Source organism: Ailuropoda melanoleuca, chromosome 1 (assembly GCF_002007445.2).
Source record: "Ailuropoda melanoleuca isolate Jingjing chromosome 1, ASM200744v2, whole genome shotgun sequence".
NCBI classification, from domain to species: Eukaryota; Metazoa; Chordata; class Mammalia; order Carnivora; family Ursidae; genus Ailuropoda; species Ailuropoda melanoleuca.
Window position 1 is genome coordinate 126,222,862 of NC_048218.1, and position 18,968 is coordinate 126,241,829.

At 46.1% G+C, this 18,968-nt stretch overlaps 1 protein-coding gene across 7 annotated transcripts in view; it reads left to right on the forward strand.

Annotated features, from left to right (window-relative positions):
• Positions 1–18,968, forward strand: part of ATXN7L1 (ataxin 7 like 1) — a 232,869-nt gene that overhangs the window by 25,787 nt on the left and 188,114 nt on the right. The window contains exon 1 of one of the 7 annotated variants that reach the window (XM_019806706.2): positions 17,680–17,799. The exons of the other annotated variants lie outside the window; for them this stretch is intronic. Within the exon in view, the coding sequence (XP_019662265.1) occupies positions 17,706–17,799 (94 nt within the window). The 5' untranslated portion in view covers positions 17,680–17,705. Of the gene's footprint in view, positions 1–17,679; positions 17,800–18,968 lie in introns of those variants that run through there. 7 annotated transcript variants of the gene reach the window in all.

The following is an 18,968-nucleotide window of genomic DNA, read 5'->3' on the forward strand; positions in this document are numbered from 1 at the left end:
TGAAAAGACTGTTCTTTGTGCCTTCGAATTGTCTTGGAACTTCTGTTGAAAATCAATGGACTAGGGGGCGCCCGGGTGGCTCAGTCGTTAAACGGCTGCCTTCGGCTCAGGTCATGATCCCAGGGTCCTGGGATCGAGCCCCGCATCGGGCTCCCTGCTCTGCTGGGAGTCTGCTTCTCCCTCTCCGTCTGCCCCTCCCCCTGCTTATGCTCTCTCTCACTCTCTCTCAAATAAATAAAATCCTTAAAAAAAAAAAAATCAATGGACCATAAATCTAAGGGCTTACTTCTGGGCTGCCAGTTCTGTCGCATTGATACATGTGTCTGTCCTTATGCTGCTACCACACTGTCTTGATTACTGCAGCTTCCATAGTATTTTTTTAAAGATTTTATTTGTTAATTTGAGAGAGAGAGCGCGAGAGAGAGCATGAGCAGGGGAGAGAGGGAGGAGCAGGCTCCCTGCTGAAGGCAGGTGCTTAGCTGTAAGACTGAGCCACCCAAGCGCCCCTGTGGCTTCATAGTGTTTTGAAACCAGGAAATAGGAATCCTCCAGCTATTCTCTTTTTTAAGATTGTTTCTACTTGACACAATATGGGCCCCTTGAATTTCCATATGAACTTTAGGATCAGCTTGTCAATTTCTACAAAAAAAAAACAAACAAAACTAGAATTATTATAGAGATTGTGTTGAATCTGTAGGTCAGTTTTAGGGACAATCTTTACAATGTTAAGTAGTCCAGTACATGAACATGAGATGTCTTTCCATTTATCTAAATAATTTCTTAATTTCTGTTAACTGTGTTGTTTGTAGGTTTCAGTGCCCAAGTTTTGTACCTCTTTGGCTAAATTTATTCATATTTTATTTTTTCACTGCTATTACAAATGGAATTGTTTTCTTAATTTCATTTTCAGATTGTTCAGATTTCAGTTCTTGTATACAGGGCTATTATCCTGCAACTTGCTAAACTTGTTTGTTACAACTAATTGTGTGTGTGTGTGTGTGTGTGTGTGTGTATTCTTTAGGGTTTTCCATACGTAAGGCCATGTCATCTGCAAATGGAGATAGTTTTACTTTCTCCTTTCCAATCTGAATGCCTTTTACTTCTTTTCTTTTCTTTTTTCTTTTCTTTCTTTTTTTCTCCTAATTGCCCTGGCCAGAACATCTAGTATAGTGCTGGCTAGAAGGGGCAATGGCAAGACGTCATGTCTTGTTCCTCATCTTCAGAAGAAGGCTTTCAGTCTTTCATCATTAAGTATGATATTAGGTTGTGGGCTTTTCATAAATACCCCTTAACAAGTTGAGGAAGTTCCCTTTTATTCCTAGTTTGTTGAGAGTTTTTGTCATGAAAGGGTATTGGATTTTGCCAAGTGCTTTTTCTGCATGCATTGAGGTGATCATGTGGTTTTATCCTTTATTCTATTAATATGGTGTATTACATGGATTAATTTTCATATGTTGAACCACCCTTGTGTTCCTGGGATAAATTCCACTTATTTAAGATACATAATCCTTTTTATATGTTGCTGAATTTAGCTTGCAGGTATTTCATGCAGGATTTTTACATGTCATTCATTCGCAATTTGATCAGTAATTTTCTTTTCTTATGATATCTTTGTCTGATAGGGTAATAATGGCCTTGTAGAGTCGGGAAGGGTTCCCTTTGACTCACTTTTAACCAATGGGATATGACAGATGTCACTATGTGACATCTGAGTCTAGGTCATAGGAGCCTTGCAACTTCTGCTTGCATTTTGGGAACATTCGCTGTTGGAATACTCCCTTTTGGAACCCAGCTGCCATGCTGTAAGAAGCCCAAGCCCCAGGGGGTGTGGGTACCCCAGTGGACATCCGTAGCTGAACTTCCAGCTCCAGCAGCATCAAACACCAACCATGGGAGAGAGCCATCTTGGACACACAGCCCAGTAGATCTTCATGTGACTATAGCTTCAGTTGACATCTAATCCGAAGAGAAAACTGCCCAGAGTCTAGTCAATCCACAGAACCGTGAGAGATAATAACAAATTGTGGTTTTTAAGCCAGAGATTTTGCGGGTAGTTTATGGCACAATAAAAGATGGAATCCATTGCCTCAGCCTGCCTCTCTCAGCAGTACCTTTCTATAAGAATTATGGGGGCACACAGTGGTGTTTTTCCTCTCCCCTGTTTCTGAGAAGGCTCCAAAAAGTGATAAAATAGCCAAAGACAGCAATGAAAAGGAGAGGCAGCATGGGGCCTGGGACACCCATACTTGGGGTAATCATTCTTCACCATGGTAGCCAGTGGCCTGTTTTGAAAAAGGCACTTGCCCAGTTGTACTCGGCCTTCACTTTTGGCAGAGCAGCTCAAAATTCACAGTGCTCATGCACCAGTCAACCCGGGACCATTTTGCTGCCCCTCTGCTACAGGAGGGTTTTGCTTCAGTGAGTGCCCAGCTCTGGCATTGGCTGGTGTTCCAGGCCATCTGCTCCCTTGCTTATGAGATGGATCAGTCATGTGGCACTTATCCTTAGCTCCCCACCTTTTCTCAGGTCTACAATTGGTTTACCAGCTGAGCATCTCAGAGCCTCTTGCTAATCCCACCTTCAAGCCATTGAACAAAGTGGGGCTGCCATCCTAAAGGCTGAGGGAGCCAAGAAAGCCCACAGAAACAGATGTGCCCTAATAACCAGCAAGAGAAATGGGGCAGGATGGGCCCCAGGTGGATATGAAAGCTTCTGTGGGCCTGTGCAGCCTTCCCAAATCCCAGCCTACTGCCAAAGGCCACCATTTGCTTGCTACACATAGGAACTGACCAACTCGCCTGTCCGTTGGGTGTTATGTTTGCCGCGGCCATCTGTAAGTGGGTCAGTTTTGTGCATGTGTACCAAGCAACACTTCCTCATCTCAGAAGAGGGGCCTGAGACCTCTTTTATCTCAACTTCCATAATATCAAGAACATAAGGATGTACTACACGTGAAAAAATGTTCAACATCATTAATCACTAAGGAAATGCAAATCAAAACTGCAATGGGAGATTGCTTCACATCTACTAAAATGGCAGATAGATAGATAGATAGATAGATATTTAGGGGGAAAGGAAGAAATCACAAGTGTTGGTGAGGATGTGGAGAAACTGAAACACTTACACATTGTTGGTAGGAATGCACAATGGCATAGCCACTGTGGAAAGCATTTTGACAGTTCCTCAACGGTTAGACATAAAGTTACTGTCAGATCTAGCTATTCCATTCCTAGGTATATACCCAAGTTCTCACAAAAACCTGTACACCAGTATTCATAGAAGACCTGCTCACAACAGCCAAAAGATGGAAACAACACAAATGTCCATCAACTGAAGAATGGAGAAACAGAATGTGGTATATCCATACAATGGAAAACTATGCAACCAGAAAAAGGAATGAAGTATCGATACCTGCCGTAACACAGATGAGCCTTGCGGTGAAAGAAGCCAGACACAAATGACCCTCCATTGTATGGCTCCATTTATATGGAATGTCCAGAATAGCCACAAAGAAAGTAGAGGGCAGTTGCCCCGGGCTAAGGAAGGAGGGGAATTGGGAAGTACAGGGTTTTCCTTTGGGGGGTGGTGAATATTCTGGAATTAGATAACGGTAATGATTGCATAATATTGTGAATATACTAAAAACCACTAAACTGTACACTTCAAAGTGGCTAAATATAAATTTGATGTTATGTAAATTTCATCTTAAAAATTTTCAGAAAAAGATGTGTTCTACTTTTAATGGTTATTGCTGTGGGATGATGATATATACTGTTTTCCCCGCAAAGGCCCTTTCCCCGGGAGGGTGAGGAACTTGCCAGAGAATAGGTGCTTCCCAGAGGAGCTTAACACGGCATGAAGAGCCAGGGCCTAGGAGCAAGGAATTCTAGTTCTTTGTCCCACATGCCAGCCAGACAGCCTCAGGCAAGTTCCTCAGCCCATCAGTGCGGCATTTAAGTCATCTCCGAATTGGAGATCTTCCTCTCATAAACACTTATAAAGTGCTAATTATGTGCTAGGCATTAGGATTAGTCCCATGTTCCAGCTGAAGAGACGGAGGCGTAGAGAAGTAAAGCACTTGTCCAAGGTCAACCAGGCAGTGAATGGCAGAACAGGGTTCTAACCCAAGCCCTTTGGGTGCAGAATGTAGGCTCTCAAGTTGTCCTAATAGGAGTTTGTAACTCCCCTTCCTCCCATGTCATTGTAGAGATCCGATGCAATTATACAGCACAAACCCCTCTTATAAACATAAACACCATGCCGTGCACACGAGGTCCGGTGTTACTCCTGCCGTCCATATTAGCAGTTAGATTTACAGGAGAAACACCTGGGGCTCATGTGCCCCGGGGATCTGTCCTGATCCCACCCTGAATGCATTCCTGTGGACTTCACCAAAGAAATTAGGATTGTCGTCTTAAGTCCTTATTTCTTTTGGTCACAGAAAAATGTCCCAGAAAGGTCTCTGGGAAGACTCCAAGATTGCCTTACTTTATGGGGCTAGGGTTTGGGAGTACAGGCAGACCAGATAGATCCTGGAATTCCTCATACCAGCTGGGGCAAGTAAACCTAGAAGGGTGACCTCACCTCCAATAAGTTCTTTGTGGTTTGTATTTGGAAAGAGGCCTGTGCATAGGATCAAGCAGGGTGAATACCCCCATTTCTTCTTGAGGCCTCTGGTCTGGGAGCCCATGGAGATGCAGGGAGGATGTGTAGGCTCTATGGCCCAGCATTTGACAGTTAGGTGGGCGAGAGTTTTGGAAGCTTTGGGAGGGGGGCGCGATGCATGATCAGAGAAGATACAAAAGGTAGCAGTAGAAGCCAGAATGTTGCTCAGCTTCTGGCAGGGGTGAATCCAGGGAGCAGGAAATTTCAGAAAACGTGGCCCAGAGAGCTGGTGTGTTGGCAGGCTAGATCGAGACGTGAAATACACCACACTTTTTAACCTAGCAGTGCACAGGCTGGCCCCAGGCAGGCCTCTCTCCCCTCTGCCTGCAGCCCCGGTGCATTTCTGCTCGGGCTCCTCCTCTTCTCCCCGACAGAGGCGGACTTTGTACATGGCCTCATTCTGCAGAACCTTCACAGCAGCCTCCTAACTGCCCTCTCTCCTAGTTACTGCCTCTCTAATCTGGTCTTACCATCTCCAGAGGGGTTTTTCCAGAACTCACATCTGATTGTTATGCTGTTTCTTAAATCACGTTGGTGGTCCCTTGCGGTCTAATGAGTGACATTGGACATATGGCCCGTCACACGTCCCTAGCCCCAGCTCCCACTCACCTTCTGCTCTTATTCCTCTGTTTCTCACTTTCTGACTCAGTCTACCTGATGGCTTCCTACACATCCATGAAGACCCAGTCCAAATGAAGTTTCGTTGACCCCATCCCACCCTCGGCCTCATGCACAGTTAACCGAGTCCACACCTGTTTCCTGGCATATCTCAGGTGGCTCTGTGATGGCATCTATCATATCTTATTATTGTTTGTTACGTCACCTCTTTTTTCCTGGTGGGCTCTGGGTTCCTTCAAGACAGGACTCATGTCTCATACATATCCCTTTTTCCCATGCCTGGCACATAGTAGGTGCTTTATAGGTGTATTTTCCTATCATTGTTTGTGGCCTATCTGAGTTTCAGGAGGACACGCAGACTCACCAGCGTTCTCTGTCCTGCATGCAGGGCCGGACCTAAGGCTACCGGTCCTCATGGGCTACCGAAGCTCTTCCCTGTCTTCTGGGTACACTGAGATGCAGGAGAAGGGAAAGAAGACTTCTCTCACTCTGCCCTGTGCACAAACTGACAAACAGCTGCTGTTCAGACGGCCCAGATGGACTGTCCAATGTAGGCCAAGTGGCCAAAACAGACTCAAACGTGCTAATCAGGTACCATCTGGAACCCAGTCCAAAGGGGGAAGCTGCCAGGAGTTACACCCATGTGCCCGACAAATTGAGAGTGAGGGCCAGTAAAGCAGTGCTGGGCTGAGGCGTGGAAATCCCCGTGTGGGGTTTGGAGCGCTTAGGCCAGGAAGAGATGCCAAACCCCCAGGCAACCATCTTCCAGGTTCAAGTTTTGATGTTCGTTGTAAGTGCACAAAATCCACAAGCTTTTTCTTCCCCCTGCATGCAGCAGCAGCAGCTTCCTAAAACATCTCTCGGCTGCGCCACTGCCCATAACCGCGTGCCATTTGGCCTTTATAAAAGGCAACACCTCTGCACTTGTAGCTAGGACACCCACAGCCAAGTGTGTCAGATGCTGTTGGCTCGTTTGGTTGGTGGCTGGGCCTGGGTGCCTCCCACTAGGGCTGGCTTCCCTAACGTTGAGTGGGCAGTTCGAAGAGTTCTTCAGCGGTGTGAATGCGTGTCTGAGCAGGAATCACCCTTCACAGGGGAATGGATTCCGTTGCTTTTCTGCTGGAGCCAGTGAAGTTGCTAAGAGACTCCCGAGTGGACAGGAAGCAGAGGTGCGCTGCAGCCAACCCTTCAGATGGGGCAGGTGGGTGGATAAGGTCTCACGCCTAGATTCCCAGGGACTGGGCTGGCTTGGTTCCCAGGGATCCAAGACTGCCTGGGGATCTTGCCCTGGTGCCAGAGTTGGACAGTCAGGAGAAGGGAGTGAGCCATTCAGGGGAAAATGAAGGTTTTCCGTCAGAGCCCCTTTCCATTGTCTCTGCAGGTTGCACAGGGGGCTAACTCAGGTGGGACAGAGATCACTTTTATTACCTGGCCTCCCAGCTCTTGCTCCTGGTGGGGATTTCACAGAATCCAACAAACCTCCACACAGGGTGAGACGCCCCTTGTATCAAAAGGCTGAACTCCCTGGGGGTGTGGCCTGTTCGGCAGCTGTTTCTCTCCTGATTTCCAAGGATAATGTCAAGTGTGAAATTCTGGCTGAAAGTGAATGATTGAAATGCTTTTTCCATTAAGCCGGCTCCCTTCTGCTATAGGTGTTTTCCTAACAACCCTTATGCAAATAGCTGTGAAAAGTAGGAAGTGGTAAAATGTCGAGTGTCGAGTGTCAGCTCCTGGCAGTGTTCTCAGCCAAAGCCTTCTGATTTTCCACCAGGAAAAAAAAAAAAGAAAAAAAAAAGAGAAGAAAGAAAGAAAGACCAACAGACCACCAGCCCTCGGTGTGGCACTGGGCAGACACAGCCAGGAGGCCTGTGTCGTTTTCTTGTCTGCTTCTTGGAGGGCAGGATTATGTTAGAACACTGAGCCATTATGGGTCTCTAGGATCACATATCGTGCGTTATTGTCTACACAGCCAATGTAAGTTATTGATTTGCAAATGGGCAGCATTCCTTTCCAACTCCCATGAAGGAGGTTGGAGGGAAGCTATTTTCCAAGAGAGAAGACTTGGTTCATTCTTTGCAAAAACATTTCCTGTGCAGCCGACTCCTGCTTTTAGGACCTGCGCCATAGACAGAGAATGCACGGGTGCGGTGTTCATTCATGAGGGAGGCAAGCACTTGGCAGACAGCCCCAAAGGCCCAGCACACCTGCAGAGGCTGTGAGCTTGGCATCGGCCTCGCCATGTGAGCAGGGAAGGGTGGCCAGAGACCTGCGCCCCACCGCGAAGCCACCTTCCTCAGGGACCGTGAAGCAGATCCACGGGGAGTCCTGCAGTCCCTGGGCCTGCTTGCTTCTGTGGATCCTTTGTCAGGCATTCACCCACGTTCAGCTTTTCCCTTATCATGTGTAGATTCTGCCCCCCCCTTTGGCTGGTGCTGGGGAGGAGGGGTGAGGCAGTATCGTCGTTCCACGAACCCCTCCCAAAATAGCCAGGTAGCATCTGATGAACCCACTGTATTTCATTGGGTCTAAGATGCCAGGCGTTGACTTCTCCAGAGTTGAAATGCATCTTTAAAATCATGGCTGCATTCATGGTTTAACTGGTCTGTTGGTTTTTTTTCTTGCTTAGCAGTACCTAAATTAATGGTAGATTCTTCTTACATCCGAAGAAACAGGGAGAATCAGAAGACCAGTCAGGGGTTTGACCACTGCTTCAAGAGCACCTCAAATCAGAGATAATCTTCGAGTATCTGCTCAGAGCCAAGTGCTGTGGAGGGCACCACCTGCCTTTACTGTCTCCCAGTCCCAGCACTTTGGGGGCCCACATGCCACCTGATCATGTTTGCCATCTGTCCCTCGTAATTCACTTTTCCTTCACCTCATCTCTGGAAGCCTCACCTGTGTACAGGACACCTCATTGTCCTGTCCTTTAAATGCTCGCATCCTGTTTTCTCTCTCATTGCTCTCTCGTAGGTCTTTAGCATGTTTGTCTCATTTCTTTCGGGGTGTGTGGTTTTTTTTTTAATTTTTGAGGTACATTGATATACTTTATATTAGTTTCAGGTGTACAATGTAATTATTCAGTATTTGTCTATATTGTGAAATGATCACCACAGTAAGTCTAGTTATCACCCATCACCACGCATACTTAACAGAATTTTCTTTCTTGTGATGAGAACTTTTAAAATGTATTCTCTTAGCAACTTTCAAATATGCAGTATAGTATTATTAACTTTAGTCACCAATGCTGTGTGTTGTATTCCTATGATTTATTTATTTTATAACTGGAAGTATATACCTTTTGACTCCCTTCCCCCATTTTGTCCCACCTCCCCTCCCTACCCCTGACAGCCACCAATTTTTTCTCTATATCTATGAGCTTCGGTTTTTGGCTCATTTCCTTGTTTTGTTTTTAGATTCCATGTGTAAGTCAGATTACACAGTATTTGTCTTTCATTGTCTGTCTTATCTCACTTAGCATAGTGCCCTCGGGATCCATCCATGTTATTGCAAATGGCGAGATCTCATTCTTGTTTATGGCTGAGTAATATTCCTCTGTGTGTGTGTGTGTGTGTGTGTGTGTGTGTGTGTGTATACCACATTTTCTTCATCCATTCATCCGTGGATGGGCACTTAGTTTATTTCTATATCTTGGCTATTGTAAATAATGATGTAGTGAACATGGGAAGCATACATCTTTTTGAATTAGTATTTTTGTTTTCTTCAGATAATACATAGAAGTGGAATTACTGAATCATATGGTCATTCTGGTTTGGGTTTTTTGAGGAACCTCCATACTGTTTTCCACAGCAGCTGCACCAGTTGCATTCCCACCAGTGGTGCACAAGGGTCTCTTTTCTCCACATCCTCACCAACACTTATTGCTTGTCTTTTTGATTTTCGCCATACTGACGAGAGTGAGGTGCTATCTCATGGTGTTTTGATTTGCATTTCCCAGATGGTGAGTGATGTTGGGCATCTTTTCATCAGTCTGTTGGCTATCAGTATATCTTCTTTGCAGAAATTCAGATCCTCTGTCCATTTTTTAATTGGATTATTTGGAGGGTTTTGCTATTGAGTTGTAGAATTTTTTATCTTTAGCCTTTAATCTATTTTGAGTTAATTTTTGTGTATGGTGTAAGATCGTGATCCAGTTTCATTCTTTTGCGTGTAGCTGTCCTTTCCCAACACTATTACTATCCTTTCGCCATTGTATAGTTTTGGCTCCTTTGCCATACATTAATTGACCATGTATGCATGGGTTTATTTCTGGGCTATTTTGTTCCCTTGATCTGTGTGTGTCTTTTTATGCCAGTACCATACTGTTTTGATGACTATAGCTTTGAGGTACAGTTTGATCATCTCATTTCTTAGATTGTTTGTGGTCCTTGGATCACTTTGGTTGTTAGGATGACCTTGCAGCTCTTGGGTGACTCGGGGTCTTACATTCTCAAGCTGCAATAAGACGTTCAGCTGAATAGATACGCCCTCTTCCGCATGACAGAAACATACACTATTTACTGGCAGTCATTTGCCCGGTTGTCACTGTCGTCTGCAAACTAATGATCCGAGGGCTGCACTGGGGTGATGGGGTCTACTAAGATCCTGAAGCGTTGGAAGCTTCTCATTTCTGTGGCTGTTTCTGAGGCTCAGGAATAAATATCTGTCTGCTGCCTCCAAGGTCTGTGCAACTGAGGCATTCGTTGTGGAAGGAGAGTTCAGGTTTGCAGTAGTTCACTTCTGATCCTGCATCCCACGCTCCTTCTCCTCCTCGAGCCCCAGGGTCTGGGGCACTGCCCTCCTTTGAATTTGTTCTGGGGATGCAGGAGTGCCTGCTCCTTCTTCCTTTGCCCCCTCTCGCCAGAGATGAGTCAGATCACTTCATCTCAGAAGGAGCCCGTTCTCACGCATTTACCAAAGACCCCTCACTTTCATCCCTCCACCCATTACCTCAGCAAAGTTCTGGCAGTTTCTTTCTCTGCTAGTCTTCCCTCTTAAAAAAACAGATGAGAAATAAGGGTGCCACTAGCCAGACTTCCCTGGAAGGTTTTTTGTTTTTTGTTTTTTGTTTAAGATTTTATTTATTTATTTGACAGAGAGACAGCCAGTGAGAGAGGGAACACAAGCAGGGGGAGTGGGAGAGGAAGAAGCAGGCTTCCAGCAGAGGAGCCCGATGTGGGACTCGATCCCGGAACACCGGGATCACGCCCTGAGCGGAAGGCAGACGCTTAATGACTGTGCTACCCAGGTGCCCGGTTTTTTTTGTTTGTTTGTTTTGTTTTGTTTGTTTTTTTTTTAAGAAAAATGACAGCCTCTATCACCAGTCCTGTGGACGTCCCTTCAGGATCTCCATTGTCTGGGTTTTACCATCCTCTATGACAATCGGATCTATTTTGGTTTCATGAAAGGTCAGAAAAGCTCTTCCCAGCTAGAAGAGAAATTGCTTCCCTTTTATAGGGAAATATATTCCAGGTCCCAAACACGAACTTACAAATGAGCTTTGGGAGCAAAACCAGTTTGTAAGATGAAGACTATTTCTCCAGTGGCTTTTAAAGCTGAAATCCTAGTATCCTAGAGTCTAAACTGAGATACTGAGATGCCAAATCCAAACAGCAATCTCAGAGAGTCGTCCCCACCGACCCTGTCACCCTTCCTCTGGGAGCTAACTTTTTTTTTTAATTATAAAATTAAATTATAAAATTGTTTTAAACACAACCACCCACAGTCCAGAGAAGCGTAGAGTGAAGAAGCAACCCCCCCCCACCTGCACAGTCCTGAGGATGCTCCCCTGCCTCTGTTCTGCATCCCACTTTCTGCTTCCCTTGGCATCCTTCCTAATCATCTTCCCACCAGAATTCACATGGCCTGACCTCATTCTGTTTAAAGGCCCCAAGAATATTCCATTGTTTGGGCAAACCATAATTTCTTTAGCGAGTCCCAGAGACCACCTTTAACCACGGTAAGAGCTGATTCTCAGTGGCCCGATGGGTCTCGGGGAGACCTGGGCCCTCACCTCCCATCTGCAGGCCTCTCCTTGCCACAGGTCATGAAGGGGCAGCCTCAAATTTCCCATAAAGAAGAGTGCCCCTCTCCCTCTTTCCCTTCAAGATATGGCAGGATTGGTTCTGGTCATATGGTCTTTGCAGGTAATGCAAGATACTTTTCTCAGTCCCTGCACCGTGCATGGCCAGAGGCAGAGGGAAACAGTTGCTCTCATTTAAGAAATCTGCAGGGGCGCCTGGGTGGTGCAGTCGTTAAGTGTCTGCCTTCGGCTCAGGGATTGATCCCAGCGTTCTGGGATCGAGCCCCACATCAGGCTTCTCCGCTAGGAGCCTGCTTCTTCCTCTCCCACTCCCCCTGCTTGTGTTCCCTCTCTGGCTGGCTGTCTCTGTCAAATAAAAAAAAAAAAAATCTGCAGACTCACCAGATAATGAGAATATTCCCAGTCAGTGGCCACCTTTCAGGAAGGAAGTTGGCAGTATGTATGTATCTGGATCCCAAATGTGATGACATTTGACCCCAGTGATTGGACTTCTAGGAATGTGAACTGAGTAAATAAACATAGTTGTGCACACAGATTTATACATGGTGTTTTCATTACTCTATTGTTGATAAAAGTGAACAATTGAAGATAGCCTGTGTGTCCAAAGACAGGAGTTGAATAAGCTATGGTACTATCCAGTGGCATAGTATGCCGCCATTTGAAACCATGTTTTCAAACGTAGTAATGACATGCAAAAATACAATAAAGTATTCAGCAAACCATGTGGGATACAAAATTATAGTCAGTATGTCCACAAATTATTTTTCCAACATTTTATTATAAAAAATTTCAAACATACAGTATAATTGAAAGAATTTTGCAGTGAACTATCACTAGTTCTACGATTAACATTTTATTATATTTACTTTATCATGTATATGATATGTATCCATGAATCTGTGTTCCTTCTATTCCTCCAATAAGCCATCTTGGTTTGTTTGTTGCATTTCAAGTTGCAGACATCAGTAAATACTGACTACAATCCCATGAATACTGCAGCCTGTGTATTATTAACTAGTATTGAATATTTGTTAGTACTTTTTTTATTTGAGGAAAAATGTATGCACAGTGAAATATACAAACCTTATACAATCTCTGAGTTTTAACAAATGCATTCTCTTATAAAATTCAAATCCCTATAAGATGTGGTGCTTTGCCACCTGCAACTAATGTGTCATTGTGTGTAAACTATATTCAAATTAAAAATAGGTGGAGAGAGATCATTACAAATTATGTTTATTATTTTTCTTATTAAGCACACATACTTTTTTGTATATATGTTTATATCTAGGGTATATATCTATACAGATATATGATTTTCTTCACTATCTTATATTTTCCAATGGTATACAATGGGTGCATCTATTCATTCTTTTATTCAACAAGGATTCATTGATCATGTGCTATGTGTCAGGTAGTACCCTAAATACAAGGGACTCAGGGGTTTGGGTTTTTTGTGTTTGGTTTTTTTTTAAGATTTTATTTTTAAGTAATCTCTGCACCCAGCATGGGGCTCAGACTCAGAACCCCGAGATCAAGGGTCACATGCTCTACTGACTGAGCCAGCCAGGTGCCCATGGAGGATTCCGTGGTTAACAAAACTACAAAACAACCTATCTTTATGGAACTTACAGTCTACGAGGTGAAAGAGGCCATAAACCAATGATAATGCAGCAGGGAAATAGGGAGTAAGCAATGGACTGTGAGTGGCACAGGAGGCCTCTCGAGGGAGATGGTGCTTGATCAGAGAACTGAATGATGTGAGGAGAGAACCAACTGAGAGTCAGAGAGTCTGGAGGGTGGGGACGGGATCGGCAGGTGCAAAGGTCCTGCGGCAGGAAGGGAGAGCAGCTGCCATGGCTGGAGGAAACTGAGTAAGGTGGAGTATGATAGGAGGTGAGGTCAGAGTGGGAGGCAGGAGCAAGTCACATGGGGCTTTATAGGTTACATAAAGAGTAAGGATTTTATTCTAGTGTCGAGAGAAGCCATTAGAGTGTTTTAATCAGGGTAGTGACTTGATTTGATTTTTGTTTTTAAAAGCTCTGTTCTGTGGAGAGCCGGCTCTAGTGCAGTAAAGCTGGAAGGTGGGAAGCCGGGAGGCAAGGCTTGCCGTGGGGGCGGCAGTGAGTGTGATTAGAAGTGGGCACATCCAGGACAGCCTGTGAAGATGGAGCTGACCCCACTTCATGAGGGCTTAAAGATGGGATGGGACAGGGAAAGGAGGCAGGAGTCAAGAAGGATTCTTAGTTTCTAGGTCCAAGCAACTGGGGTGAATGATGGCGGTATACCTGAGGCAGGCGAACTTGTAGGGAAGTCGGGCGCTCTGCTGGGGGCATGCTGAGCACAGAAGGCAAGCTTCGCCTTGCGGACCCTTCAGCGGAGAAGTCACGTGGGCAGGGCTGGGTGAGCATGCCTGTGCCCCAGCAGTATTTTTATCCAAGGGGGGGTTGGAGCTACCTAAATGGGAGACGTCGGTGTGCAGATGGTGCAGGTCCGTGTGTGACGCCCTTGGGAGCAGATGGGGTTCGGAATTCAGCATTATTCAGATTTTAGAAAGACAGTCAATTAACATTCCCAGTGAGGTCTGGACATCTCCCTGTAATAAAGCACAGAGGCGTTTCTTCAGCAAATTGTAACACTTCACACTTCAGTAGATAAATGAAGACTAGATATAGCCTCACGTCACATAGGATCCGGTGTTGTCATGAAGTAAGTTTTGGCACCGAAATTCTGTAAAAACTTGATTTTAGAGCTTTTGGATTTCAGAACTGCAGAAAAGGTATAGCGAGCCAGTATTCAAAGTTGTGAGTTTGGACAAGACAACCCAGGGGCGGGGTGAATAGAGAAAAGAGAGGTCCGGTTGGAGGCCAGGGCAGTGAGGAAAGAGAAGAAGCCAGAGGTTGGGGCCTCATGGCGTTTCCAGAAGAAGCAACAGCCTCTGTCAAACCCTGCTGCAGAGTCAGAGCGCGGGAGTGCGCAGCAGTGGGGGCATGTGACACATCCAAGGTCATGAGCAAATTTGACAGGAGAGAAAAGCAGCAGGAGCGAATTTCTCTGTGGAGTGGGCTGAGAGAGCATGGTTGCTGCGATGTGTGAGGGGGGCCAAAGGGTGCATCTTTGGAAGTCCTTCATTCATTCACTCATTCATTCATTCACTCACTCATCAGCAGATATTTATGGAGTACCCACTAGGTCCCAGGCACAGCTCTAAGATACAGTGAATAAGACAGGTCCTTGCCCCATGGAGAAGGGAGAAGACAATAAGTAAGTAAATAACACAGTCCAGGTAGTGAGACATAGAATAACACAGGTTTAAACTACACGGGTCCACTTACGCAGATGTGTTTTCTTCAGTAAATACAGTACAGTCCTGTAAATGTATTTTCTCTTATGATTTTCTTAATATTTTCTTTTCTCTAACTCACATGATTGTAAGAATGCAGTCTCTAATCCATGCAACATACAAAATATGTGTCAATCAACTGTTTACATTATGGGTAAGGCTTCCGGTTGGTCAACAGTAGGCTATCCGTAGTTATGTTTTAGGGAGGCAAAAGCTATATGTGGGTTTTCTACTGCACAGGGCCCCCCCAACCCTTGCATTGCTTGAGAGTCAGCTGTACTCTGAAAGAACCAGAAAGGGCAGTTTGGCACAGACAGCTACTCTAGGGGGACCGCTAGGGAGGACAAGAGCTCACCTCTGAGCTGAGACCAAGTGATGAGAAGAGGAAAGGGAAATGCAGAGTAGGCGGTATGCTGAGAGGAGTGTGCTCCCATTCAGATGGCCTTTGTCCAGGACCTGAGTGGGGGGCCCCCCAGGGCCAGGTAGAGGGGCTCGGGTGGCCCTGGAGGAGGGGGGGGGACCTGTAGGCCTCCCTCTGTAGGAGCAGAGGGCAAGAGCAGGCTGGGCCTGGGCAGAGAACGACCTGGGAGGGATGGTTGGGCGGGTAGGCCCAGGCCATGGGTTTCACCTTCTAACACATGGGCCTGGAGCAGAGGACGGTGTGATCAGAGATCTGCTGGAAGATGACTCTGGCAAAGCATGTGCTAAAAATGCTAGGAAGTTGGCCCTGGAGGCAGGGGAGCCGGTTCAGAGATGATTGCTATGTGTGGGGGGGTGGGGAGTGGTAATACCCAATTTGTGTTGTTAGTAAAAATTCTTTCTTTGGTTAACAAGTCTGTGCCCCAGCATAACAAATTTTTATTTTTATCAAAATCGTACATGTACACAATTTTTAAACCTCAAACCATACTGGAAATCTTGTAAGAAAAATCATCAGTCCCCTCCCTTTTCTCAGTTTCTACTCCCAGATGCAAATACTTGCAAAACACATTTTACTATTGTTTTCTGATATTTACTTTCTGTAATTTAAAGTAACTGGCTTTGGGGTGCCTGGGTGGCTCAGTTGCTTAAGATTNCTTTGCCCTCCTCATCCCCCCCCCCAAACCCTGCTCTTGTACGTGCCCGCACTCTGTCTCTCTCAAATAAATAAAATCTTTAGGGACACCTGGGTGGCTCAGTTGGTTAAGCGACTGCCTTCAGCTCAGGTCATGATCCCAGGGTTCTAGGATCGAGCCCCACATCGGCCCCTTGCTCAGCGGGGAGTCTGCTTCTCCCTCTGCCCCTTTCCCTGCTCATGCTGTCTCTCTCTCTGACAAATAAATAAAATCTTTATAAATAAATAAATAAATCTTTAAAGAAACTAATTAAAAAATAAATAAAATAACTAGCTTTTTCTGCCATTTCTCTTTTTTTTAGTAGTTTTAAATTAGTAATGCCCTGCCATGAGAAATGAAGGTTCATTTCTTTGATTAGTTCCTCCACACACAACACTTGTCTTCTGTCCATCCCTCCAAGATAATAGCATGGCAGTTTTTCACTAAATAGCTACTGGGGGCTTGTAATCCTTACGGCCAAGTAAGTACTACAGCCAAGGCTCCTAGTATACTGTGATTACGTGTCCTTTCTTACACAGCTCTGATTTCCACCACCTTATGCCCTGGTGAGGCGGACGGTGTGAAGGTATGAGGTTATGGGAACTTTCTGCTGAGGTCCCTGTGGTTAGCTGCCCCCCCGCCTCAACTCCTGGGCCTCCGATTCTCGGCCTCCCTGGGTCCTTGGGGCTGAAATCAGTCGGAGACTGCCCCCCACCCACCCACCCCCCGGCTGGGGTTTATGCAGTCCTTTACTATTTGTCCAACTGCTCCCCAGGAGCATTCAAAATTCTCTTGACATTTGGGATCTATTCTCACCTCCTTTCTTATGTTGTTCTTAGAGTTTATGCTTTTCAAAATCAGATTTGCTGTCGTTGTAGTGGGGCTCGAGGAGACAGTCGAGGTACACGTGGTGATCCATCTGCCGCGTTTAGCCACAAGTCTCCCAGAGCATTTTTTCATGCTTTCTAGCCCACAACCTTTTCATAATGGATGTCGGCAGATGTTCCGTACTTAATGATTTTCACCACCTGTTGCCCACCTCAGCCCACAGGATTGGAAGTCAGGAGTTTGGAAGTGCCCATTACCACAGCCAGTTGCTCTCTAGGCATTTTTAAATCCCTCCTGATTTTCCCAGAGCAGTCTGGGAGACCCCCTGAGTGGGCCTGAGGTGCCTTCATACTATAATGATGAGACTACAGGGCGTCCCCGTTTATTCGGCGATTCTGAAGCAGACCCCTTCCTGCAACCGGGGTGGTGCAAGGGGCAGAGTGATGAGCAGGCAGGCTGGAGCTTGGCCCTAACCAGCTGTGTGACAGTGCACAACTTACTCTCCCTCTCTGGGCCTCAGTTGCTTCGTCTATGACATGACAAAGCTGGACTAGAGCACCTCATTTCTTACCCAAACCTTGCTCAGAGCCATCTGTAAAAACACAAAAGAACAACCGTTCTGGTGGAAAGAGGAGCCACAGATGGCCCGGGGGGAACCTTGAGATACTTCTGAGGCACCCCAGGGCTCCTAGGAACCTGGATTGAGAAGCACTGGACTTGAAGCTGTCTCTGAAGTCTCAGTAGGACAACCCTGTGAATCCTCACAGTGTTCACTGACCTGCAGTTAGTTCTGTGATAAAATGCTGTTTGAAGCAGGGTCCCAGGACATACAGCCCCCTCTTTCTCCAGGGCCCCTGGACTTACAGGGCATAGCGCGTGCTGTCCTAATCTCCCTTGCCCCATGTGGAGGCGAGAATGTTGGTTCTTGCTTCTTCTAGAAGGGGTGGATTTGTTGATTTATGGGTTAAGAGCCCTGGGATGGGAATCCTCCCAACACGGGCTCTGTAAGAATACAGGAATTTGTTTTCCCACATTGTTTGCTTTTGATTTACTGTTTTGATGTAGGGCTGCTTTATGACTCAGATGTTATCTTCCGCTGCCAAATCACGTGCTAGGTATGTATAACATTTCCCACACAGCGACATCTTATCCTCTTCCACAGTCACCACGGGCTGCACCCCACACCCCCGCGCCAGGGAGAGGGAAAGAAGGTAAAAAAACTCTTCTAGTTACAAATCAAGGCATGCTGTGGGCATGGGGCCGTGGTTTGCAAAGTCATTGTCTTTGTTGTTGGTGATGATGTTTGCAGAATAGGGCCCTTTTCCCCAAAAGAATCTTAAGCAGAAGTCTGATCAAGACAGATAAAATGGAACCCCAGCTCAGGTTGCGGGGTGGGATGGGGCCGGCTGAAGACCCCCACCAATCCCAGCAGCCCCTTGTCCAGCTCTGCCAGAGCGTCTGGGTTGTGGAGACAGACCTGGTGTCATTTCTGGTTCCACTTCCTGTACTTGGTATGACCTGGAACAAGTGACGTAACCTCCCTTTTCCCCATCTGTAAGGTGGGGTTGCAGCTGCTAGCTTTGAGCGAGCCACTTGGGAGTGGCCTCGGCGACACAGACCCTTCTCATGACCTCCTCCTTAGACCCCTAAGCTCCTTTTGGGGGAGCTTCACGTGGGAATGTTTTCGAAAACCTCACTGTACCCCAACCTCAGCAGTTTGTGTAACCCGGTTTGCTTTTTAATCCCTTCTTTGCCGAGAAGGCCCTTGTAAGGCCATTGTAACATCAGTTGTTAAGTGCTTGTGATTTTGCTTGGAATGTAAACAACATTCTGTCTTTGGCCCGTTCTGAAAGGAAGTTTTCATGTTTTCCCCTCGAGCGGAAATAGCTTTACTTTGGGAAGTACGTTTAGATCATTTGCACTGAAGTCTGCAATTTTGGTCAACCCTGAAGATGGGGAAGCTGGCGGTGGTGTGGCTCTTCTCAGTGAATGTGTGTTTGTGGGGGCTTTGTCGCTGTTCACTAACCGAACTACATGATCATGAAATTGCATGATCCTGTCTCCCCTCTCCTGCGCGCTGGCCTCCAGGAGCGTTGTGTCTGTGTGGGCAATGGGTGCATTTGCACTCTGCCGTTTGAGGGCGGAGCCTATCAAAGGCATTGATCGCCTTCTCCAAGTTGGAGATCGGAAGCTACGTATTTGCTCGTCTTCATTTGTGAAAAAGCAAATAAGACTGCTTATCTAGTATTTAAATTCTCTTTTCATTTACTCTGTCAAAGGCCTTATCCCATGAAGACAGAATTTGAAAAGTATCTTCATAGAAAATAGCTCTCATTGGGGCGCCTGGGTGGCACAGCGGTTAAGCGTCTGCCTTCGGCGA